The following is a 25,750-nucleotide window of genomic DNA, read 5'->3' on the forward strand; positions in this document are numbered from 1 at the left end:
CAGAAATGGGGAAATTTCTCTTATGCAATATAATATACTCAAATCTATTTAAAAAAAAAAAAAAAAAAAAGAAGAAAAACTCAATTTAGGGATTTCATTAGCTGGAAGCCATAATCACAAAAATCGATGCTTAAAATTTATTACTTGAGGTGTCAAGAGTCTATTTAATATATATGAGTTTCTATTTCTGAATTGAAGTGCTCAAATAAATTAACTTTCCATGATATTCCTGATTTAATGAGCTGCACCTGTGATATTTCTAATAAATCTGCTCGGGTGATCGGTTGTTGATTTAATTACTCAGAGCAATTCTGCTAATTTGTTACAGTGAAGAAGTTACTTAAATACAACCCAAGGCTCAAAACAGCCTAGGGTTGGTTTTATTTGAGATAAAGGCATGAAGGCATCATCCTACGGTTTGCACTGATTTTTTGTCTCTTTTATTGTTCCTTTAGTGTGGAACTGGACTTCAAGCTGCAGGAGGACAAGCTACAGCCACTGATGAAAAGGCTTTGCCCTCCAACGGACTCCCATTTCCCTCCCCTGCCTTACCCCCAGGAGGCCTTCACCTCCACTCCAAAACGCAAGTCCAAAGCTGAATCCAAGAAGCATGCCCGCTGGAAACTTTGGTTCCTGTGAGAGCTGCACGACCGTCTCCGAACCCTAAAACTGACAAAGGATTTAAGCAAGGATCTAAATTTCTTCACATTCTTTGGTTTTTACAACCTGAAGGATTTTATAGACCTGTTGGGCACTTTTAATGAAGACCTCTGGATATACCTAAATGGCAGTAGAAGTGATAGAAGCGTGGACTGCATGGATAATTAACACAGTCATGCCCAACAAAAATGGAATAAGTCATAACTTTGCCTAATTTCCTGAAACAACAACAGGGAAACATATTCAAAGATCAGCAAGATGAGGAGACGAGCTTACTTGCCACTGTTTCCTGGCTTCTATTTTTTATTACTGATGTAGACCTGTTCCCGTTTCATGTTGACGGAGAGATGTCCGCCATATTTCTATTCAGCTGTTGGGATTTTCTCTTCCCTCTGAGTCTCCAGGAGAGGCTGATCACTCAATGCTGAAGCACCAAGGCCTACATAAACAGCATATCATTGTACTGCAAAGCACAATTAATACTTTTCAGGATTCCGTATCTCCAGAAGTAACAGGAGAGAATAATTTTTGATCATCTTGTACCAACAATACATGATGGACTGAGTATTTTCATTAGCAAAAGACCTAAAGGAGAAACGCTGGAGAGGTTTGTTTGGACTTCTGTGGTAAACCTTCTTTTCATTGATAAAATGTGTCAAAAGAACATATGACTTTGGAGAGAATAATGAATAAATACCACTTATTTTCTTAATAACATTGGAAAATAAATGTCACTCTACTTTTTTCTATATACATATATATATATCAAAGTATATAGATCCACTTTAAGGTGAAAACAATTATATTTATTTGAACTAAAGCGAAAGGTGAGCTGTGTAGTTCAACTACATTTAAAAAGAAGTGCATACTTTCTTTTTAATCCATCAAATATAGTTTTCAGTAAACTCATGGTGCACTGAGTCCCTGAAACCACCAAAAACATGCGAGAATGCACTGTAGATCAGCAGTTTGCATCGTCATCATTTGCTTAAACGTCAAATATTTTGTGTTTTTAGTAGTGAATTTGAACTTCTGGATTCATGGTGGAATGGTGGTCCAATAATTAATGAAAGCATTAATTTGATGCACAAGTTTAAATTTACTGTGGACCTTTTTTTCTGCCTAGTGCTTTTGATAACTGAAAATGTTTAGCACACGTGGCTTCCCTTAAATGAATTTTTCCAGATAAATTCTAAACTACTAATTTACTTGATTTTTTTAACCTTTCAGTTGGATATATTTCAAGATCTTTATTGAAGTTTTAGTTACCAACTGTTAAGAAAACTTTAAATAGCTAAAAGTTACATCCATGCTCTTATTTTGAAGAGGGTCAAAACAGTTTACGGAGCAGCTCTGGTTCCTCTCCACATGTTCTCACTCTTTTCCACCCCAACAATTTTCTTTCAAAGTATAATATAGAACATAATATTATGTTAACATTATGTATAAATTTGACCCTTTCAGAATCCACAATCAATTCAAACTTGTGAAGCCAATTCTTAATTTTTTGAAACATAACCATTACACTTTGTAAAATCAGTTCAAAAAGCCACTGAAAATCCAAGATTAATATGACAAAAACGTCAATGAGTGTATGTAAACTTTGGGTTAGAAGCGTCCATATTTATATATATGCCACATACATAAAAAAGGAAATAAAGCTGCTTTTAGCACATGTGAGGAATAAGAGAAAAATCGCTGTGATTGTATCACTTTAGTGTCTCATATCAGCTCCAGCCAGTGACACCGATCCTACAAGACTGAATGTTCCACTTCTGATCACAACTAGGGCTCCTACAATGCAGGGTGGTAGGCACAAGGCCTTGCATGCTTTTTACAAGCCTTGGACTTCACAGGCTATTTTCTAAATTTTTCAAGAAACACTTTTTAAGAACTACAAAAGCCTCTTAGTTTTTAGTTTTCCCCCATTTTAAGTGTCTGGAATCTATTTGAAAGGCAACTCATGCAGGTATTCTACATAGGGTTCATTGAAACCATTGCAAGCATTAATTATATTACAGATAGGCATGGGCCACTATATGAAACAAAATTGAAAAGTACAGCTTCAAACATTGCAAAAGGTTGATGCATCTAATAGGATGTGAAAAACTTTTACCTGATTTGAAACACAAAAGGTACATAAAGGATCATTCTGCTAAAGTATTTAGAGGCCAAATATGATAGTTCTTTTCACTCAAGAGAATCCAATGCCGACGCAGGCCTGTTTGTATAAATATGTTGTCTAGCACCAAACAAGGCTAATACTTTTAGGAACTCAGTTTTTGAAAGAGAACAAAATAAAGTTACCAGTTCCACCAAAGTCACATTGAAAGGCAAAAGCACTGCCCCAAAGAAGAAGAAATGTGTCCAAATTGTGTCAAGGGAAAACACGACCATCTTCCAAACAAGACATGATGGGTTCAATCTTCACGAGCTTAAACATGCTGCATTCTGTAGGTTACATGTGATTCACTTTTGTAAATGCCAGGTTGGTTTCTTTCAGTAATTATATTGTAGCATTTAGAAAGAACTAGATGTTTATCTGTACCTTACAGAAGTGCAATTGATTTATTATGTGCAATACTGTATTTTATACTGTTTTTAAAGAAAAAATACTTAAAATAAAGGTATTTATTATTCTAAAAATGGAAAAAATAAAAACAAGACATCTACACAGCTCTCAAAAAATGAAGAGGACTGTTTCATTACTAAAGCATGCAAACACGAATTAATAGGTCTTGATGATAAAATGCTGTCCAACATTCACAGTCACACATTACACCAGTTTGAGCAAATTGCAGCTCAAATTATTAAAACAGAATGAGACAAAAGAAATTGTCATTCAACAAATTTTGTATCAAATGTTTTAATATTTTGAGCTGAAATCCGAGCCAAGCCATCTCCAGACTGAAAAGCTGCAGAAAATTAACGCAGAAAATACGTTGTGCTTTTAGTGAGCAAACCTGGGTGAAATCTCATCTGTAGAGAAGAGTCTGCAAATGTATGTATACATATAAAAAAAAGATTTTCTATGCAATAACCTGCAGAAGATTAGGTTGGGAATGCTTCTGTGTCTTTGATGTGGCGCGGTGGCAAAGAAACGAGAGTGGAATACAACAAAAGGGATGAGCAGTGCAGCGCTTGTGTCTGCCTCGGAGCCTGTTTGAGGACATCAAAACCGTAATGCGGTTGGACCAGAAACAAAGTGCAACTAGAACCAGAGACAAGCAGAGGACAAAGCCCTGAACAAATGCCCCAGAGACGCAGTAAGGTAGAGAGATCCTTGTGTAGATGCACTAGGTAGTTTGACTGGAGGGCAACACTCCTCCTCTGAGTCACAGTAAGAGTGTCACCATGGGTCTGTTCCTTTAAGTGCTGGTATAAAGCACAGTAGTACAAACATGACATCTTACTGTCTTTTACACATGGTCCTTACTGGTTTAACAGAGTCAGCTGGTTTCACAGAGTTCTCTCAGAAAGGCCATTTCTCAAATGTGTGGTTGAGAATCAGGAAGAAGAGGTCCAGTGAGTGATAACAAGGTGTTTGAGGCATTATGATGCATCGCCATATCTCACTATGCTTCTTTTCTGTGAGCTCTGCAGCAGTCTGGCCAGCAGGAGAGAGAAGGAGGAGGAGGAGGGAGAGGGAGCGCGCACAGGCAGAAAGATGCAAGAAGTGAATAGATATGTTTGGACAGAAACAGACATAAACTCATAAAAGACGAAGAGGAACAAAACGAGATTAAAACAGGAGGAGTATCCTGATCCGACCAGGCTTAATGAAACAGATGCTTTGCAGAACGTTGTTTATCCAGAGAGCATGCAGCAGAGAAGAAAAGGTCCTATAGCCAGTCCACCCAGTACTGTCAATCAATAACACAGGGTTCTTCCCCTGCAGCTCTGCACACTGCAGGGAAACCTCCAGGAGAACTCCACAGGAGTGCAGCAGTCCATACGCATGGTGTGCTTCACTGTTGCTAAATAAGAGAAACACTTATTTGACAACCAACATTTCAATCTATGTCCCTGAATTTTGCAATAAAAATACATAAACCTGACAGCCAGATGGTGCTTTAAAAATAACTTAATTCCAATTTTTCTTGTGTAAAACAAAACGCCACGGTTTTTCTTGGTTTTTCCATTTGTTTTCTATTTTTATGCAAGTACATTTCTTAGCTGGATAAAATTGATTCTACATTCCATAAACGTTATTCAGAGAGGTTAAACAAAATGATGTAGACAGTTTGACAGTCTACATCTACAAGACAGTTTTGTCAAGTATAGCTAAAGTGCTCCAAGTAGGACTATTTGTATCTTTCTCTCTGTTTTTATTCTTGTTTGTATTTCGAGGTACTCTACTCTTATATGACACAGCTGCGGAAAAAAAGCCATATGTCAAGAACACAGCGATGATTTCAGATAATTTGCTACAAAAAAACATTGAAGCTTCCTGCCAAGCAGACAGACTTATGAAGGTCCAACGGATGCAATGTAAGCCACTAATTACAACATGAAAGACAACACAACACCTGATTGAGATATGCATAAGTTGTTAACTTAAATCCTTCATTAAATCCAATTTTATTGGATTTGTAAATTAGTTTTTTGACTTCGATGATGGTACATGACATAAGTTGAGGTTAAATGAGCGAATCATGACATTTTTCAATGGTAAATGTTTTGCAATAAATCAGTTAAAAAATCTTCAGAGTAGAGTTGGGCCACCTTAAATATTGAAGATGACTCTCATCTTTGTCACCACTTGTTTCAGCCTCTGCATCCACATTAATATCCGTCATTGAGGGTGGACCATCGTCGAGTCAAAACTTGGCTCAACCTATAAGTTTGAAAGCCTAATTTTTTTCTGAATCTCATTTGTACCAGTCATATTCAGTTCATCACAGGAAAACAGAGAAGGAAAGGACAGACAATGATGCACATGTACATTTAGGACTAAGTGCAACTTAAATAAACCAATTAACCTCAATTAGTGCCATATAGATATTTCAGGACTGTAGGAGAAAGCAGAGAGCCCATTCATGGGGAGAACATGCAAACTCAATGCAAGAACAGCCCAGGCTGGCATTCAAACCCAGGGCACTCTTGTCACAGCAGCAGTGATAACTGTGCCACTATTCAAGCTTATGCAGACATAATACATTTATTTATTTTTTTGTTTGTTTGTTTCAGCTTAAAACTTCAGTGTTATTGTGAAATCCAGCATTACAAATTCATTGTTTTATGACTTGAAGTGTTTTGATTATAATTGTACAGTACAATCCATCACTGATGACTAGTATATTCTACTCCATCTGAGTTGTAGCCCACTGTGATTCTGTGAAATCCAAAGCTCAATTTATAATGCTACTGTTTTTTATTAGAATTTAACAGATGTTGACAAGCAATTTCACCACTGGCAATTCCTTTAATGGTCAGGTTTAGCGTTTTACTTATTAAGCAGTCAGGAAGACAAAAGACACAGACTGCTTTTTTGTGGGTTCACTCCATCCCTACAGCAAAGGAAAATCTTATTCAAGAACATAAAGGTACAACTTGGGGATTTCAGCAGGACCTGGCAACACGTTTCTCCTATTATCCTCATGTAAATTTATTCAAAGAGGCTCGTTTCAAAGCCACTTGCGAGGGTGGACGTGAATACAAAAGGCAGGCCCCGCTAGGATGTCCAATGAATCAAACGTATGACGGTGCTGTGTCTAAGTCACTAACAGGCGTAGCTCTGCAGTGACAATGCGCAGCAAAACCAGCACCACCCCACAAAGTCGTTGCTGCGATCTCTCTAATCAACATTCTGCGTCCACCACAGCGGGGGGAGAGCAGAAAGTTAATGCATAAATCTAAATGTAAGAGGCTGCCACTCAGAAGAACAAGGTCGGCAGTAGCTGCAGCAGCACTGCCTGCAGACGAGGCAGCACCATCCAAATGCAGCAACTGCAACTTTGATGGGAAGGATCTCCCAAAGCTCATAAAAATTTAAGCTAATCCCATTGATCATCAGATCATGATTTACAGACTTAATTTCAATGCTGTTTTATTATGTAAACTACAGACATTGATGTGACCTCTAACTCCGCATCGCATAAAAGGATTCTGCACACTGATGCAAAATGCCATTCAGGTACTTAGAAATGTCAACGCAGTCAAGTGCAATGACTTGTCGGAAAACGAGAAATCAGCTGACGAAAGGCAGGGGTCAGAGGGGACAAAATAAGAATGTAGTCAGAGGGCAGCAGCAGCATTTGTATCCAGAGCAGATAATTTCATTAGGGACCACAGAACATCAGACAGGAGTAGTTACATTAACTGGAAAAAAAAAGACGCTGGTCTCCGACGGTGCCATTCAGCGACAGTCGCTGAAAGCAGGCAACACTGTTTCACCTAAACCGCAGGGAGGAAGGAACTCCGAAATAGATGTACTTAGTATAATACAGCAGTAACACAGCAGAGGAAACTTCCCTCATCTTGACAGCCTGTTAGACAAAATGGAAGGAGAGTTCCATATCTGAAATACAAGATCAAAACAAACCAACTGCAAAGAAAAATAACTGCAGAGGATAAAGCCTTTTCCCGAAATTCCACTTTCCAAACTTTTTGAATATGAGCCAAACAGGACTAGAAAAGCGTTCAATCTTCGACACAGCCATGAATAGCCTGAAAAACGGCAAAGAAAGAGCAATCAGGAATCTTAAATCTCTGGCGAGGGAAAAACAAATGGACAAGAGGGTAGCCTGAGCTGAACTCACAGCTTCATTAGCTTCACATTATTCAGCGCGATGCACACAAGCAATCTGTTACCCTACAAAGGGCTTCCAATCTACAAAATTAGCTGGACGCACAGCCGGGAATGCCATTAGACAGTTTGAAAGATGGAAAGAATGAACAGCTATGGAACCTTCAAAAAATGTGTACATCCTGGGAAGAAATGAGTTGGAGAAGAGCAGACGAAAAATGAGGCTGCTGATGTTTAAAAGGACAGCAATATAACAAACAGGATGTCTACAGTGACTACTGACAAAAAGTCCCATTGAAAACTAAGCAGTTTTTTACATTTCACAGAGATAGAGCTCTATTAACACAAAAACTTACTATCAGTTTATAAATGGTTGATAGATTAACAAATGGATGGATGGAAGAACAGATGGATTAACCATGGATAGATGGATTGATTCTTAATGTGTATTTATAGATAAGTAATAGGACAGGAAGTCTTGAAAGCAAATTATTTTCACAATTTTTTAATTCATTTTTACCCAAAAACAGGAAGTAATTCCCCAAACATGATCAGACTGTGTGGTATTGCAATTATCAGTCAGTGCAAGAGGTTTCACTGGTTGTTCTGTTCTAATTTCAAGCTGAGGCAAAACACCCAAAAACATTGCTGACCTTCGGCTGTTTGGTCAACCAGAGCTCAAATTAACAGCTCGCCCTGTCGCCAGATAGTCTCACATGTCTAAAAGAATCAGTACATGTAAGTTTATTTACACGGGCATAGAAGTATTTCTGGATTGCTAACGCAAAATCTCAAAAACACAAAAGGCATATAAAAATGTTAACTACCAAACTATAACCTAAAAAGAGAAGATAAGAATCTATATGAAACAAAAAAACAAAACAACCCAAACAATATCAGAGGTTGAATTTCAGGCCTGACGAACAAGTGGAATCTACAAAGGCAGACCTTGTCTTTACACAGAGACTGATAAGTGTATTAACCACTATGAAGCTCTGACGGAGAGGGGCTGTAAGAAGGATGCTCATGGGGATAACAGAGGGAAACAGTAATTAGATTACAGAGCGCAGCATTAGATGTGCACTAATAAGAGGATCAGACACTTAGACAAGGAAACCATACTAAAAAAATCAACAGTGCAGTCAAAACACACATTCAGATATAGTCATGTCTAGAGAAAGATGCAAGTCATTTTTATGAAGAAGGAATGTGAACGGGATCTGCAGAGGTAGACAGTGTCAGACTGAAGCAGATCTGGGCTTTCTGAAGTTTCACAGTCTATAGTATACAGACATAAGAGCTGATGGTGCATATTTATGTACATGTATGTGTCTCTTTGTGCATGAACCTACAAAAATAAACAAGAAGGCATGGAGAGGGGACTGTCCTGCTGATGCTATCAGTGTCTGGCAAACTTACAATGTGAGGAGAATCCCGGCCCATGGAGATGACTGTCCTGTTTATTGTCCTCAGCAGCTTCTCCATGATAACTTGAACATGCCACTGGGTGGGACCCTACAGAGAATACAATGGAATATCCATCAGAATAGACATAACAGCAGAGGAAAATGATAAAACAATATAAAAAGCTAAAATTCATTGGCTGTGTAAGAGTAAATTATTTCTTTATTATGCAGACATAATAATACATTAATGACTTTTGTTCTGCTATCACTGACAAAAGTTTTAAAATAAGCATTTCTTGAATTTCTACATAGATTGGAAACAGAATGCAGTCTAAATAGATTACGGTATAAATATAAAGTGTAAGAGTCAAAAATCCCTTGTGGGCGAGAGAAACCTTTGCCCGATGCACTTTCGGTTTTATTTTTGCATTATTCCATTTATCTGTCTGAGGCAGTTCTGGCATGTTTTTCTTTTTATTACTCACTGTACCTTCCTGAGGAGGGAACCAAAGCTGACTAGAAAGAAATCTTGAAAAATGAGTATAAAGCCTTATATAAATATTTTTTAGAAGGAGTAGCATAATTTTAAACTGTATTTCTAGTGATAAATTCTATGAAACTCTGATCGATATCAAGTAGTAAATAATACATTTAACAAGATGTTTCAGGACTGGCGCATAGCAATAGAGCAGGAGATCCATATAGAGGGCCTATTAATCCTGAATGCAGCAGTGTGGTGTTGGACTCCTTGCCTATCATATTTGCTGATTTCTGATCTATAAAAAATTCCAAGTAAAGTTTGGATTTATACCACTTTTTCAGTGCAAAGAAATTTGAGATCATATTACAGATTTGCATGAATCCTGAGTTGGAGTGTTGAATTCACACCTTCGCAAACAAACTGAACCACTATGACTGTCTACTGAGCAACTGGCAGCAGGCCTTTGGCTCCTCCTGCTTCTTTCTAGGAAAACAATCTAGAGTTTAATTAAACCAGACTAACCAGGGCTGGTGTGAATGCACCCCAAGTCTCTTGTTGAGATATATAAAGCTTTACACATTCACAAAGTTATATAAAGCAGCCACTGAACGTGCTACCTTTCAAATAAGAAAGTTTCACTTACATTTTTCAGAAAGTATGACTCTTAAGCAGTTGGAAAAATGACATCAACTTTACTGCAACATGGTAAAGTTGCAGTAAACAAAAGGTGTCAGTTTCACTTTATATATATATATATATATATACTCATTCTGCTAAATATATATATTCATTATGCTAAATATATATATTCATTCTGCTAAATGGGAAATTTGAGTAAACAGAAATATTCTCATGTGCTTTGGTGCCTTTCTTTGTTAAATTATTGTTACACCATTTTCAATAGTCTAGTTGCTGTTAGTTTTACTTTCTCAGTCAGTCTCAGAGTAACTGATATCAGACAGATTTCCACAACAGATGTGGTTGGAGGATCTGCTGGTACTCCATACTGCAGGGTTTGTGATCCAGTCTTAAGATAGCCCCCAGTTCTTTTTTGTCCTATCTGTGTTTGTAAGTCTGGGAAATCTTTGGCTTTATTGATGCACCAGACAGATATGAAAGAGAAAGTGAGACTCTGAGAGGAAGCTGATATTTGTTGTAGAGCAGGAGAGGGAGTTTAAAAGCTGGAGGAGTGGGAGAGATAGATAATCCCAGCAAAGTGTAGTGTGGGAGGGCGGACCGTGGTGATCAATGACGAGAGTCTGAGAGGGCCTAGGGGAGGACATCAGGAGTCTGGGCATGGAAAACGATCAAACACACTCACACAGCAGCTGAGTATTTGTTTGTGTGTGTGTGTGGATCTAACTATTCGAGCATGCGAGATCCAGGGCAGGAGTCTGAGTATGAGGGATAGGAGGAGATTTGTGTTAAAATCCATTATTAATTTGGTAGTTCATCAATAGGAATGAAGGAAGCAATTTAGAAATATATAAAATGAAGCCATTTATGTGGTATTAATATCAATGTATAAAGTTGTCAATTGAAAAGCATCACTTTGTGGTCCAGAAACCTTTAAATGCAAATTGTTTTTAATAAACTGCAATATTATTTAACACTTGCTTTAAGGTTTTCTGGCGCTACAGTACCAGGAGACAAAGCAGAACTTACTGTGTTGTTTCATTTGCCATTTGTAGTGTTAATGTTTCCCTCCATTATATCAGAGAAATAATTTAGAGAGCATCAACAACCATTCAAGCAGTAATCACAGTAATATGCATTGTACAGGCACATAGTATGACTTTTTATAGCAGTAACTGTTACCTTCAGTTGTTTTGAGAATGCTGTGTATGTCAAACTTTAAACAAAATTTGACTTTGCAATTTGATAACTTGGCCACTGTCTCCTTAAGAAGTTCCTGTTCTTTCCAACACTCTGCCTTCAGCACATCATTACAATAATACCTTTCCATTATGCTAGTTACAAACATTCTTAGAAGCATTCGATTGAAAAATAGTTTTCATGATAAACTCAGTTCCATTTGATGTTTGCCAATTACTGCTGTTGCTAGTCTGAAGGAGCTGAGTGAGGAAGGGGAAGTGGAGGGGTGTTCCACCAAGAGGAAGAGCTTTGTGTAAAGAGGTGACACTTTGGGAGAGCAATTGTTAAGGCACTGACCAAATGATTGCCACAGGCAATTCAAGGATTTCAAAAACATACATGAGAGAATCAAGGCAATGCTCCCAGTATGTTTTTGATGAGAGAATAATATTATAACATTGAATTTAGATAATACTCTCCCTTTAAGAATAAAGACTAGGGCTCTACAACATTAGACAATCTTGGGATAATATTGGAAAACAATATTATCCCATAAAATTGCACTGAATTTTATGGCCAAGTTGTAAAGTCCAGTGTGTGGTAGAACATGACTGTGGCAGCATAATGCTGTGGTGAAACTGTACAAAGATAGTGAAAAGATTATAATAAATACACGCTGACATTTAATTACCTCTGGTGAGAATAAAGCATGTCATGCATGTGTGTTGTGTTTCTCACCACGTCCTTCCTGTAAAGCACCTCCATGATGTCACTGAGCAGCTGGCAGCAAGCCTTCGGCTCCTCCTGCTTCTCCAGGTGGGACTTCAGCTGTTCCGTCATCAGTGGTAGGAGGATCTCACGGCAATCTGTAGGGACAGTAACGAATACACATGTTCACCAAGCCGGTTAACACACGAACCAGATGATGGATCACTTGAAGCAGTGCGGCATATGCTTTCGACACCGCCGCTGCAGACGCACACAGTTTAGTAATGACTCGCTGATCTCAGAGGGTTAAATTAAAACATGCAATTAATTATTTCATTAAAACATCTGAAACTTTCTTGAAATATAGCAGCTAAACTTTTAAAACAGCAGAAAATTATTACTGCTTTTGATTACACTGTAAGTTAGAGCACAGAACAATGGCATCAGTTATTAAGACAGAAGATCAATCGGCTGTCAGTTTGACGTCAACCATTTGCTGTCAGCAGTGGAAAACTATCTAAAAAAAGACTCTTGTCAGGTTGAATCACAATCTTTCTGTTATATGTAAAGGAAAAGTGTCAATGAGACTCCAAATCCCTTTATTCATTCCCTCAAACGGTCATTTAATGCACAACTGCAGTCAACAGCTAAAGTGCTGACAATCAGATACAACTAGCCAGACACATATCTGCAATTTTATGAGAAATCAATAAGTTTTACAAAACCAACTATAACAAGACTTTCAGTGTGAGAGACCTTTGTTTTAGCTTTCTCCTCAAATGACTGATCAGATTTTTTTTTTTTTTTTTAGTCCCACGACCTAGAAATTAGGTAGCATGTGCAACTATAATCCTCATCCTCTAGAGTCCTGGTTCAGCGAAAATAAATGAAAATTTAAGCCTTAGCACTCAAAAATACACCAGCATGTAAATCTTTTCAAGCTTATGTAGTATAAAAGTCCAAATAATAAAGTACAGGGTGAGGAACACAATGCAGGGAATGAACCATGGAAGATGCCGTCTTGAAAAGTACACAGAGGTAATAAACATGAAATCAGACAATGTTGTACGTCCTTTTAGTGTATTTAAAATGAACCATATTGCAATGCTCCTTTTAAGACAAATGATGAAAGTCTAAACATATTTTTAAATATCAAGGCTATATATGTATACATAGCAGAAGGTATATACATATATTCGTGAAATATTCTTTTATTTTATAGCTGTGAATATTCCTACTTAATTCATACTGATTATCTACATTTAAAGTATTAATCATGAGCCACATAGGATATGCTGAAAATAATTGCCAGCAAAAGAAAACATAAGGTTTACAGACATCAAAGCGGTTAGAAATTACATTGTTTATTGTTCTTCTACACAAGCTTATCGTAGGAATAATTTCATTATAGATTACAATTATTAGGAGAAGGCTCACACCTGATTACTGCATTGAAGTTGAACAAATGCCTCAAAATTAGTTGATTTAATGGTTCATAAAAGTAACATGAGCAAACAGATGAAGCTTATGTTTCTTAAGTGAAATAAGAAGAACCACAAACCAACATGGCATATACTGACAAGCTAAATTCTATTTTGAAATGTATTTATTGCACACAAAGGCGATTGTGTCCAAATGAACAGTGGGTTTCTGCTTTCATTGTGTCATTAAGTATCATGACAAAACTCTGGAACTCTGACAAGATTACTTTGCTTTCTAAAGAACTGGTTTCCTCTCAGACATGCAACTTCTGTGCAACACTTTCAGAAAGCCTGCGTTTGTTCTCCCATCCTTTGCTGTCACTTTTCTATAGAATCTAATTGCAGCACTGACCTGCTCTACGTTGCAATTATTTAAATAATTGGTGTTATTTTTCCTGACCGGAATGGAGATGTTCTGGATATTAAAGAGTTTGTCTTGTCATTCGACGTGGAGCCTTGACACCAAGTGACAACCATGTCTGTCCTGAGATATTTTGGGTTGTTGCTGAATACAGTACCAAACTATTTGCATGGCGCAGCCTAAATGCAATGGCTGTTTTTACCCTTTTAAAGATGCGCAAATTACAATTTTTATGACCTATATATGCACAACAGTAAAAAAACAAAAACAAATCTGGTTTAAGGCACATTAATACAGTTTTTATGCCTCATTCTCTTTCCAAGAAATTGTAAAAAAAAAAAAAAAAAAAAAAAAAAAAAAAAAATCAGGTGGCAAAATTCATACACATAGAAACACAGCCGCATACAGTTGCATGTCAAACAATTTGACAATATCTAACTGGCTAATTGTTTAGGCTAGTTTTAAAAGTAAGGATCCCATTTATAGATTTATTACACACAATGATTTATTTCAAATGATTACTTATGCTAATTTTGCTGAATATAGTTTCACATCTAATCTAACAGGGAGATGCATTGTGCCTTTGTACATTCAGATTAGTGCGGAGTTACACGATTATATGAGAAGTCCTGGGATGGCGGAAGTACGGTAGAGTGGTGCAGGAGATGAATGAGTGCTGTGAGACGGCAGTGAGGTGTGCTGTCGGATAAACAGGAGTTCAATGTGGATGTGGAATTACATCATTGATTTGGTGATGGACAGGCGGACAGATGAGGTTAGACAGAAGTCTCCATAGAGATGCTTGCAGATGACACTGATCTGCAAGAAGACCAATGCACGAATGGAGGAAATGCTAGAGACATGAACTGGAAAAGAGAGGAATGAAGATTAGCCGCAGCAAGACAAAATAAAGCATTTGTAAATGATGGGAATAAAAGTGGAACAGTTATGTTACAGGGAGTAGAAGTAAAGAATGTATAGGACTTTAATTACTTAGGATCAATGCTGCAAGGAAACAGAGAGTGTGGAAGAGAGATAAAGAAGTGTGTGCTGGCAGGTTGAAACAGACGGGAAAGTATCAGGTGTAATGTGTGACTAAAAATATAAGCAAAATGAAAGGAAAGGTGTACAAGACAGAAGTGAGACAACTGATGTATGGTTTAGAGATAGTGCCAATGAGAAAGTAGAACTGGAATTTGCAGAGCTTAAGATGTTGAGGTTTTCTTTGAGAGAGACAAGGATGGACAGAATCAGGAATGAGTACATCAGAGGACAAGCTCATGTTACATGTTTTGGAGATAAAGCCAGAGAGGCTAGACTGAGGTGGTTTGTACATGTTCAGAGGACAGACAATGGTTATATCAACAGAAGAATGCTGAGGTTGGAGCCAGCGGGAAGGAGCCTGACAGGAAGACCAAATGGAAAATTTAAGGATGTGATGAAGGAGGACATGAAGTTACTTGGTGTGAAGGTAGAGGATCCAGAGGATGGAACAAAATGGAGACAGATGATTCTGTTTCCATTCAATCTAAAATCATTAATTTTTCATGCGCTGAAAAGCTCTTCACATGTTTTCACATTTATGCTCAATACACGGAAATCCAATTTTAAGCCTGTGCCACTTAGCAAGAGATATTACTTTATTTTCCACTGGCAGGGTGTAAAATATACAAGATTTTACAAGTTTTTAAGGAAAAGGCAGCCTTTCCTATTTGCGAACACATGGAAAGTGCATCAATTTAGAATGCAGAAACTGCTAAACAGCTCTGTGGTGAAACACAGAGCACCTAGCTTAACTGTTCAGCATTAATTCACTACAAACATCCCAGGCATTTGATTTCGGCCATGACTGGCAAAAGTGCTTTTTAGAGACCACCTGTAGATCAGGCTGCAAGAATGCTCAGACCCTTAGTACAACAGATTAGACCACCCTAAAACCAGTCTGCCTGCTTCATTTACCATCTGCATTTGATTTAATCTTGAATAAAATGGCTCCAAAGTGGAGCTCAGCTTGATACTAATGTAGAGAGGAGAAATTTCCTTGGCAATTAGCCCTCTTCAACATTGCTTCTGTAAATAAGCATTGCTAACAAAGGCAAGGCTCTGTACCTTGAAGTCACTGAAAGATCAGAGGGAGGATAATCCACATCTGCATCGCAGCAAATACCCATCCCGCTGATTAGCACTTCATTCACAAGCATCAGTGGGGGAGGTTCACCCGTCCACAGTTATAGAAATAGATCAATAGTAATGACCATAGGGCTGCGCACTGAGCGCTGTCCTTCAATATCGGCGCGTTAAACTGACCCAGCCACCAACTGGAAGCTTTTATGTTTGAAAAGTATGAAAGCATGGGATCATTACGCTGAAAGCGATGACATTTACACCGTGTTGTGTTCGATATCAGACATTACTGAACAGGACAAACTTCCAATTACACCTTGTTCATGCAACCGTTCACAGCTCACTGCCTACGATCATACTGATCTAAACACCTCACGCTGATAAATAAGGCAGAGAGTTTAACTGGCCTCCCCACGGGGCTGCGCAGTTAATCAAATTTGAGTTACAATTTAGATTTTAGCCCAAACAAAAATCAGAAATGAACAAAAAGTGTGATATTTATGAAAATTATCTGGCCACATTCTGCTTGTTGTGTTTAAAACATGCACCCACAGATAAATTGTAGGCCCCTTTATGTTGGAAGGTAGGGTTCTCAAACACAAGAAGACGGAGTGCTTTCTAGAGGTCAGGGGTCAGTCTTTGCCTCAAGTGGAAGAGTTCAAGAACTGATGGGTTGACTGGCAGAAACGTTACTTATCTGTCAACCATTCATACATTCACCTGTCCACCAGTCTGTATCAGTCTATACACAGATTTGTACTAAGTTTATTGACTGATCCACAAACCTACCCATCCATCCCGCTTTTTTTCCAATCAATCCATTCATTTGACCATCTATCACTGTCGTTTGTCCATCCGTCCAGCCATCTAACTCTTTTTCCATCTATCCATCCAATCTTTCTTCCATCCACTTAGTCATTCGTCCATCCCTTTTGTCCATCTCGAGAGTTTTCAAGAATGAACACATACTGACATTTGGACCAGCCTACTGTCTAATTAAGGACCATGACTGTCACAAAAAGATGGACATGGATATAAAAAGCTCAGATAAATAAAAGAATAATGAAAAAAAAAATGTATTGCTTGTAGTCACATTTTGTCGACATAACCACAGGAAAAAATGAATAAATATGAAAAAAAAATATCTTCAAAACACCATAAAACATAGGAGGAACATTTTGACAGCATTGATATTAATCCTTATTTTAAGAAGCAAGCAAGTGCAGAAGATTATTACAGATGACTTGTCTACCTCCTACAATAAACATGAAGAATTTCCACCATGCCTTACCATTGACCTTTGTAGAAGCCTCACACAGGGCTGCCTGGTGGAGGCAGGTGGTGTGTGTGATTGCCTAAATTACTGAGCTGTGAGTGAAACTGCAAACGCTGAGAAACTGGCAGTACAGTTTATATAAGCGTTTTTGTGCAGCTGCGCTCTCACCGTGATGAGTAAAGAGATCGCTGTGGACAATGTCAATCAGACAGTCGAGCTTTTGTTTCACCAGGCGACCCTGAGGGACCTTCAGGATGAACTCTGTGAACAGCTTGCTGTGTAGACAAAGAGACAGAGAAAAGGTCAAATTTATCAGGCATCTGAGCTGGCTGACATGAGGAATCACCCAGAAAGCAACAGAAATGGCTAGATATTCTGACTACAAATAAATGGTCAAATAAACTATTTAAAATCACTAGGTCACTCTGTACTAGTTTGAGCAGAGGTCACAATTTGTCATATTCAGATCAGAAACATCTGGCCTAAATGGAGATCAGAACAAAAAATATGGAATGATTTAAAGTTTTCAAATAATAATAATAAAAATAATAATGAAAGCACTTAATTAATCTGAGCTTTTAGAATTTTTCTGTTTATCTTTATAATTTAAGAAAATTACTAATGTAATAAAATTATTAAAATAAAAATAAATAAAACATTGTGACAAGCCTCCCCAAATCATGACTGCAGGTGGAAAATTCACACCTGATTTTCAAACAACTCAGATTCTGTAGTTCAAGACTTTGGATCCTTGATTTCCAAAGAAAGTTTGTTTTCTGAAAAGAAAACTTTGGCCCACCAAGCAACCAGTCCCTTTTCACCTACGTGCTTATACTATTGTCTCTGGTTCAGGAGGAGCTTAACCCAAGTAATGCAGTAAATGTAGCCAATGTCTGCCTGACTCCACCCACACTCTCCACCTTGAAAATCTTTCCTAAACTCTTGAATGGTCTTTGCTTCACAGTCCTCTGTAAGCTTGCTCACATTTTTATCCCACAGATTTTCCTTCCACTCATATTTCTATTAAATTGGTTTGTATCCAATCCTCTCCAAAGGCAGCCTTACGTTATATTATAGATATATTGACATATTCATTACACAAGAAACATGTTCCACTGTCTGTAATATACTCAGATTTGTTAGGATTAAGTATTACGAAGAAACTTTTTGAAATTCACAATGTTAAAACATAAATCTTCCCTCCTATTTTCACACAAGTCTTGTACATTATTGTTTTCTGAGGCAGGCAACATGCTTATGACCAGCCTGGACAAAAGCAGGAGAGAAAATGTTCTGGCATTGCATGAAACACTCTCCACTCCCAAGGCTCCAGTCCGATTGCCTCCAGCTAAGACTCTTGGCAAGCTTTTAGCTAACGGGAACAGCTAAAGCCACCTTTGCTCAGCCACCAAAGAGTCAAGCCTGTGATTTAGAGCCAGGTTAATGGTTCATATGTATCAAATTTATTACAATAATAGCTAAAAATCAAAGGGTTTTATTTTTGCTCTGGTAGCTTGCGCACTTGCAAAAATATCCACTGAATAAAAATCACAGTTTGGTTAGAAATGGAAACAAATGAAGCAGAAAAAAAACAATCAGCTCTCTCCATGTGTGAGCATGTAGAGAGTACACTTCTCAGCTGAGCAGGTGATGCAGTGTGCTAACTTTTGTGCAGGGAATATTTGCATACATCTATCTATAGATGTTATTTACATAGTGTGGTTATAAAAGGTAAGGAAAAATATAAAATTAACCCTCAAAATTTGGCAGCTGTCAGATTTGGAAACAGGAAAACAACAGCAAAAGAGCCATCATGCAGAAGGACTCTCCATTCCAATCAAAACAATAACTCATCTGGTTTCTGATAGTAAATTATTTGGCACGATCTCTGGAGTCACATCAAGCATAGTTAGACAAGCTGCGTCAGCCTTTTTTCCAAACAATTTTATGATTAATTTAACGATTAATGACAAAACAGCACCCACTGTCATATTCATAGCCTCTCTTCTCAGAAACTGTGGTTAGGTTTGATTTTGTGCAAATGTTGTTCATTCCTAATGCAATTTAGGAAATTTACAATTTAAAACTGGAAAACAGAAACTCTTCTAAACAGTCCTAAACAGAAAGCTATGGACTTTTTTAAACAAATTTGAAAAAGATTAATTTTGTATAACTTTACTGCATTCAATCAGTAGGGAGAGAAGGGGCAGGGCGGAATGTTTTGGCATAAATGCACCTGTTTTGGCATAAATGCAATTTTTTTTATATTTCACACTTCTAGATTTTCTTCTAATGAGTAATTCGTGACTTTCTGTTTCTCTGTGGTATAAATATAACCACTTCTTTTAGCCACTGGTCACCAGACGGGAAAAAGACCCAGGTTGATCTGACCAAAAAAAACAAACTTATAGCATCAGATTGTAAGTATGCCAACACAAAGATCTAACAATGAAGATTATACTTTTCACTTTTCCAAAATAAACTTGCCAAATCTTTTGAATCCAGAATTAAAATTTTAACCAGTGTGAAAAATATTACCAATTCAGAAACGATCAAATCAACCCTAGTAGTAGTCACATTTTCAATAAACCAAGACAAGCATTTTATTATTTTTATTTTATGCTCTGTCATAAAGCCTAACATTTTATGGGGCACCAAGCAGCAGCTTATTTTGTTTGTGCCGGTCCTGTCTCTCTTCCAAGCAATTTTAGGCAAAGTATTAGGGATTCTTTCAAATACATTGAAATCTTGGATGACAATCTTGTGGGCTTAACAGGAAAACTGAAATCGATCACTGTTGGATCTTTTATCCAGACCCAAATCAACAGAAAAAAAATACATAAAATTATACACAAAATCCAGATTCTCTCATAGCTGTGTCAGTCCTCGGACCTGAATCCTATAAAAAAAAAATCTGTGGAATGAGTAAAAGTGTTGTTGGTAAAAAGGGAGTTCCACAGATCATTACCAGCAGGATTACCAACAACAGTACCACTGCAGATTGGATTGTTCTCCAATTTTTTTCCCTCTGAGATTACACTGCTAATAAATTACAATGCAAACTGAAACTTTGCATAAGTTAGTCATTTACTTATTTGTGCAATCAGGTTTATAAAGTCAAAACTTTTACGCTCTAAAACATGGGTCAGCATAGAAAGGATGGAACAAAAACTTTTTTCTGTTTCTCTTACATATCAAGAAACATAAAACACAGAGCATAAATGCCACACATTAAATAGACAGTAGAGAATCCCTGGACTTCTTTTTTAAACTTCTTGCACAGACGCAAAAATAGATTTTCAAAAAAGGTGCCTGAGAACAGGGCATTTAATTTAAATTTAATTTTATACCCCAAAAACAGTCGGTTGAAAAAGCCTAGAAATCCTCTGAACTGACACTAAGTAATCCAGATGAACAGATTGTCAGGTTACATCTTCTACTTTGTCAGACTTAATGTCATAAATGAACAGATCAGAGCGCAAGAGTGTGACACTTCATAAAGAATCCATTATGCTGTGGCTGATGACATTCACAGTGGGCAGCATTAACTAAAATGAACACTTCAGTGGAGCAGCTAGTGAGTTTCCAAGGGAACCTGAGTGTGGTTGGGCAGAGGCCATAACTATACAGCTGCTGAATGTAGAGGTGTGGAATAAAAGCACTGCAAGGCAGAACAAAAAATAGATCTGAGCACAGCTAGTCTTGATTTAGGGAAAACATCTCAATAAATCATAATATTATCGAATTCACCAATTGAACTGAAAAAGGTAAGTATGTAATATATCAACTTATTACACAAAGTGGTATACATCAATCATTAATTCAGCTCATCTTCAAGAGCAAAAAAAAAACCTGTCAGTTTCTCAGAAAGCTGGAATATTGTATAAGACTAATAAAAAAACGTTTAAATATAGAAATATTGTGCTACGACTCCTAAATGACAGTTGTTCACAAGTCACAGAAGGAGAGTAATCCATAAAGCCAGGCGTATAAATGAAAAGTTTAGTAGATGGAAAATATGTTAGAATGTTCTAATTTATTGATATGAATTAGCAACTATTAAAGAGAAAAACTAAACTAATAAAACTGTATTAAACTTGGAAAATTAGCAACAAATTATCTTTATTGAACTTCTATGGTGGATTTCTAAAAGCAATCCTTACAGAAAGACCTCTTAAGATACTTATATGATATGCCATAAGACAGGAAAGGTCCACATCTACCCGATTATATTCTCAGTGAAAATCATGAAAAACAAGTGAGTTTACCTTAGTTCTTTGGGGTCAAAGACCAGCTTGACGTCATTGACGATGGTAGGAACGTACTTTAAGGCAGCACCCTTTAGAAGATGAAGCAAAGAAAAAATTAGCCTAAATAAGACAAATATTTGGACAAATGTTCACTGGATCTGTCCCGTCTGATCATTTTTAGTGATAAAGTGACAATAACTGAAAATCTAATGCAGTTTTTCCTTGCATTTCATCTAGTCTTGTAACTGATAAACATCAACATCTCAAAATTATGTTGATTTTTGTGGCCAATTGTTGATCACATTTTTTTCTAAATCTTAGACCTGTTGATAGAGATTTACTCCAATTCTAATTTTTAGTGGGGTAGTGAAATGATTGGAATTGTTAGGTACGCAATGACAAAGTCAGACGTGGGTCGGATTTATTTGCTGTGTGAACGTAAACCAATCTACTGAGGTGCAACTATAATAAAAGAGCAAAAGGAATACAAACTTTTACCTATTTTTTGTCTAAGTTTTTACTGATAACAGAAAAAGTGGCATTTTTCTAACAGAAAAATTGTAAAACAAAATACCTACTAGCAGTTAGACTGTTGTCTTAAATCTCTGCAAACATCATGTTACTTTATTATTTTAGAATTACTTTAGAGGGCGACTGTATCCTTGTTACGGTATCTTCAAAAGACAGTAATGACACCGAACTAATATTCCATTTAATCTACTCTAATCTTATCAGATCTGTTTTTACTTTAATATGCAAAATGTTTGCCCTCCAACCCTGTCTGCGAGCTTAAGACGACGGGGGAACTTAATTTCTCAGATGTTGTTTGTTTTGGCTCCAAAAATAGCACCATGAAAACAGTTTTCTCGCTTTGTTCCCATCAGCAGCTCAAGTCCCACCTGCTCTAAAGTGTGGCTTCTAAGTCGCAGTGAAAAACCTTTGCTTCCGTTTGTTTCCAACAATCAGCGAAAGCATCTGTTGGTATGGGTTGATCAAAGTTTAAGTCTATTTGCGTGTCGATCGAGTTTCCGCACGAGTGTGTGCACGTCCGACCAGATGTTCTTTTTTTCAGGGAGGTTTAAAGGGACTGCTCATTAGCTTCCACCTGCTATGATGCTTTCACAGAGAGGCAGCTTTGGGAAGAGACCAGGATTCCTCGCTTTCATGGCCGTTCCTCAAGATCAGTTTTTAATTTACTGACAGTAAAGCTAATATCTCACCCAATTACACAGCAACTGACTCCTAATTGACTCCCGAACTTTCCCTACGGTTGACTGGGCACATGGATCTACTGTAGGTGCTCCAAGGTGCATGCACCCTGTGATTATGTTATCTCTAAAAGCAGAGGTGTATGTGAGGTAAGCATCTGTCAGCCTTTGAGAGAGACTGCACAGAATAATAATTAAAAAAAAAACATTAGCTTGTCAGTTGGTTTGCAGTCTGGTGTCACCGAGTTCAGCTTAAGAAAACAGTAAAATACCTGAAATAATAATGAAAAAAAAAACAAAACAGAACACTTACAGGTAGGAGGAGGAAAGAAGAGACATAAATACCTTAAGCAGCAGCTAAAGAGCAGAGTGCCAGGGGAGACCCAGACATCAGGACAGGCAAGGTCAAAGTGAAACGAAAGGCAGAACATCACAGACACGGATAGAGGAACAAACAACAGAAATCAACACATATATAAGCTGAGGATGCAAGAAAGATCTAAAAGGCTGCACAAAAACTAGGGAATTGTTTTGCTAACGTGGCAAAGCTTTAACTCTTTTTATCAACTTGTGTCATTTTTATTTTATTAATAGAAAATATGATTTTTTATGAGCTTTGTTATGCAAGGAGAATTCTTTTTTTCAAATATGTTCATGTTGAAGTCTAAATGAAACAGCTATTGGAAAAATAAAGAACAAAGTAGGCTGGAAGCTTTTTACAACTATAAACTTTGACATTGTTGGCAATTTAGATTAAAAAAAGAGGGAAAATAGTGGAGCTACAGTCAAAATTTTATGACATGTCAATTTTAAGTTGACCCTCACCGGGCTGCAAACGTATTGAATTCAACTCTCACATGTGCAAAGACACACAACTGCTTTCACACTGTCATTTTTCATTTATGTATTCAACCAAAGGTTTGTTTCTATAGGATGAATTGGGGAAGTAGCAGCACGGTGCTACTTCTAAAGCCAATATCCCTGTGACCATCAATATAAAAGCAGAGATTTTGGCAGTTTTCTGCTCCAGTGCATATACTGTGTATATATATATATATCTATATATATATATATATATATATATATATATATATATATATATATATATATATATATATATATATATATATATATATATATATATATATATATATTGTATGTGTGTGTGTGATAACACAAAGCCAAGCAGAAAAAAGAAGAACTGGTATAAACTTAGAGAAGCAAATGCCCTTGCCCAAAACTTTGAAAAGACACATGAGGCCATTTCCAGACTACCGTAAGTCCATAACTTTACAATTCTCAAGAAGTAAATATCTAACATTTATTGATCGTGAAAGGGGGAGACATCACGTACATTCAGCCCGATCCATCTTTATCAATAATGATCAACATCTGTCCCTATTGAAAAAACTAACAAAAAATATTGCAGCATGATGCTGCCATCACCAATTTAAATATTGTGATGGCAGGGTTAATCTTTCTGCCAACAAAAAGCATTTTGTATTACAAAGGCCAAAAATCTGAGCTTTATTCTCATCTGACGGAACTTCTCTTCAGCTTTATTCCCAACCCGTCTGAGGTTTTTATTATTACTTGGATTAAATTGCACACAGGAGGAGTAAGCACAAATTCTCATTCACACTATATTTTCATTCTTAGAAAAAAATAAGAAAAATAAATTTCTTTCCACTACATAATTATTAACTGCTTTTGTTGGTGTGTTAAATAAAAAGGACTGAGATTTTTGGCTGTAATAAGGCAAAATGTGGAAAAGATTAAAAAGTGGGTGAAATTCCTGCTTCAGGAAAGTGAGGCTGGATAGCAGATTAGACTACAGGGATGGGCAACTGGGGATTTTAAAGCAGATTATGTGGTACTTATACCCTTAGCAGGACCATGGAGCACTTAACGCTCCTTAGGAACAGCTTTTTATACAGATTAAATACTATAAATCTAAAATAACACTTAACCAGCTTCAGATATCTTATTTCGGGATTTTCTTTAACTCCAACACATTTAATGCTAACTAAAAATTACTAATAATATATATTTTTTTTAAATGTCACAAGTAACACATATTTGTTTTTGTGCAGTCTTCAACACAGAAAATAAGAAAAAGGATTAAATATCCAGAAAATCTGAAGAGTGAAACATGAAAATAGTAAACAGAAGACAAAGAGATCATCTGTAAGAAGAAATCCTGATATCGGTGCCTAATAAGCTGCTGAGGGAGAAACGGGACTCATGCATCTCCCCTCACAGAATATGTCATCCAAAGCTAATCACTCCAGATTTATTTACTATTTACACAGCAGCAGTTATTTACTATTCATGCCACATTAGACACTTCCTGGCAGGGAATTTGAGCGATAGCACACAGTTGGACTCGTGTGATAACAAGCCTACCTTCACCATGCCAGTGTTCTCTGAATTACTGTTCATCATGTCGTTAAAGGATGTGAAGAGGCTCCTCAAGGAGCTCATGAATTCGGCCTCATCTTTGTTCTCATAGAGCCTGCAAGGAGATGAAGCGGCGGGTTAGTTTGGCAGACGGTCGAGGGGGCCGCTGTTTCTTTTAGCCCCCGCATAAACAGCCCCACCTGCGCTGGGAACGACGGGAGTCTGATGCTTCACTGTTAAATCATTAAACATTGTTAGCAGAGAAGCCCGCACGTGCGTTATGAATGCAAATACTCTTGGATCAGAACTCACAGACATCACTCCTGTTGCCAGATGGATTAGCATTTAAAACATGACAAGACCCAGAAGCTCCTACCTGCTGTCATGTGGAAACAGAAATCTGAAAAATTTAAGATCTATGCTCATATCTCTCCGGGAATACCAGTCAACAAAAAGGAGAGGAAATATCTGTGTTCATTCTTTGCTTTCTTATCTACAGCTGAGATATTCACAACACACACTGTGATATATTTAAAGCCTCTCGTCTGTGTTACTTGTGATGATTATGGCTTAGAACTGGAACTGAGAAACAACGATCTAGCTTATGCACAATTTTCTACCACATCTTTCTGCTCCACTAAACTTTCCATTAAAATGCTTCTGTACCGTTTGCTGGACAACTATAAAGTCAGCAGTCTGTTAATTCAATTCAGTTAAATTAAAAAATATGTCACTGATCCCAAAGGGAAATAAAATTAAACCCAAATATCTTAAGATTTGTTTTGGATGGTGATGCTCTGGGAAGGAAGGATCTCCAGCACCAGTCACTCTG

At 37.2% G+C, this 25,750-nt stretch overlaps 2 protein-coding genes across 6 annotated transcripts in view; one reads left to right on the forward strand and one right to left on the reverse strand.

The window, feature by feature from the left end:
* The window catches only part of LOC102218659 (protein FAM196A), a 39,728-nt gene extending 36,495 nt beyond the window's left edge, over nucleotides 1-3,233 (forward strand). For both annotated transcript variants that reach the window (XM_023340654.1, XM_005794743.2), the window contains one exon: nucleotides 456-3,233. In XM_023340654.1, coding sequence (XP_023196422.1) covers nucleotides 456-639 — 184 coding nt within the window. In that variant the 3' untranslated portion in view covers nucleotides 640-3,233. The remainder of the gene's footprint in view (nucleotides 1-455) is intronic.
* Nucleotides 1-25,750, reverse strand: part of dock1 (dedicator of cytokinesis 1) — a 220,416-nt gene that overhangs the window by 122,417 nt on the left and 72,249 nt on the right. For 2 of the 4 annotated variants that reach the window (XM_023340652.1, XM_023340650.1), the window contains exons 23-28: nucleotides 24,925-25,033; nucleotides 22,864-22,875; nucleotides 21,329-21,399; nucleotides 17,229-17,335; nucleotides 11,849-11,976; nucleotides 8,828-8,923 (exon numbers count right to left, since the gene is read on the reverse strand). In XM_023340652.1, the coding sequence (XP_023196420.1) occupies nucleotides 8,828-8,923; nucleotides 11,849-11,976; nucleotides 17,229-17,335; nucleotides 21,329-21,399; nucleotides 22,864-22,875; nucleotides 24,925-25,033 (523 nt within the window). The remainder of the gene's footprint in view (nucleotides 1-8,827; nucleotides 8,924-11,848; nucleotides 11,977-17,228; nucleotides 17,336-21,328; nucleotides 21,400-22,863; nucleotides 22,876-24,924; nucleotides 25,034-25,750) is intronic. The other 2 variants (XM_023340653.1, XM_023340651.1) reach the window with 1 other exon arrangement.

The sequence above is a fragment of the Xiphophorus maculatus genome, chromosome 10 (assembly GCF_002775205.1).
Source record: "Xiphophorus maculatus strain JP 163 A chromosome 10, X_maculatus-5.0-male, whole genome shotgun sequence".
In the NCBI taxonomy this organism is placed as follows: Eukaryota; Metazoa; Chordata; class Actinopteri; order Cyprinodontiformes; family Poeciliidae; genus Xiphophorus; species Xiphophorus maculatus.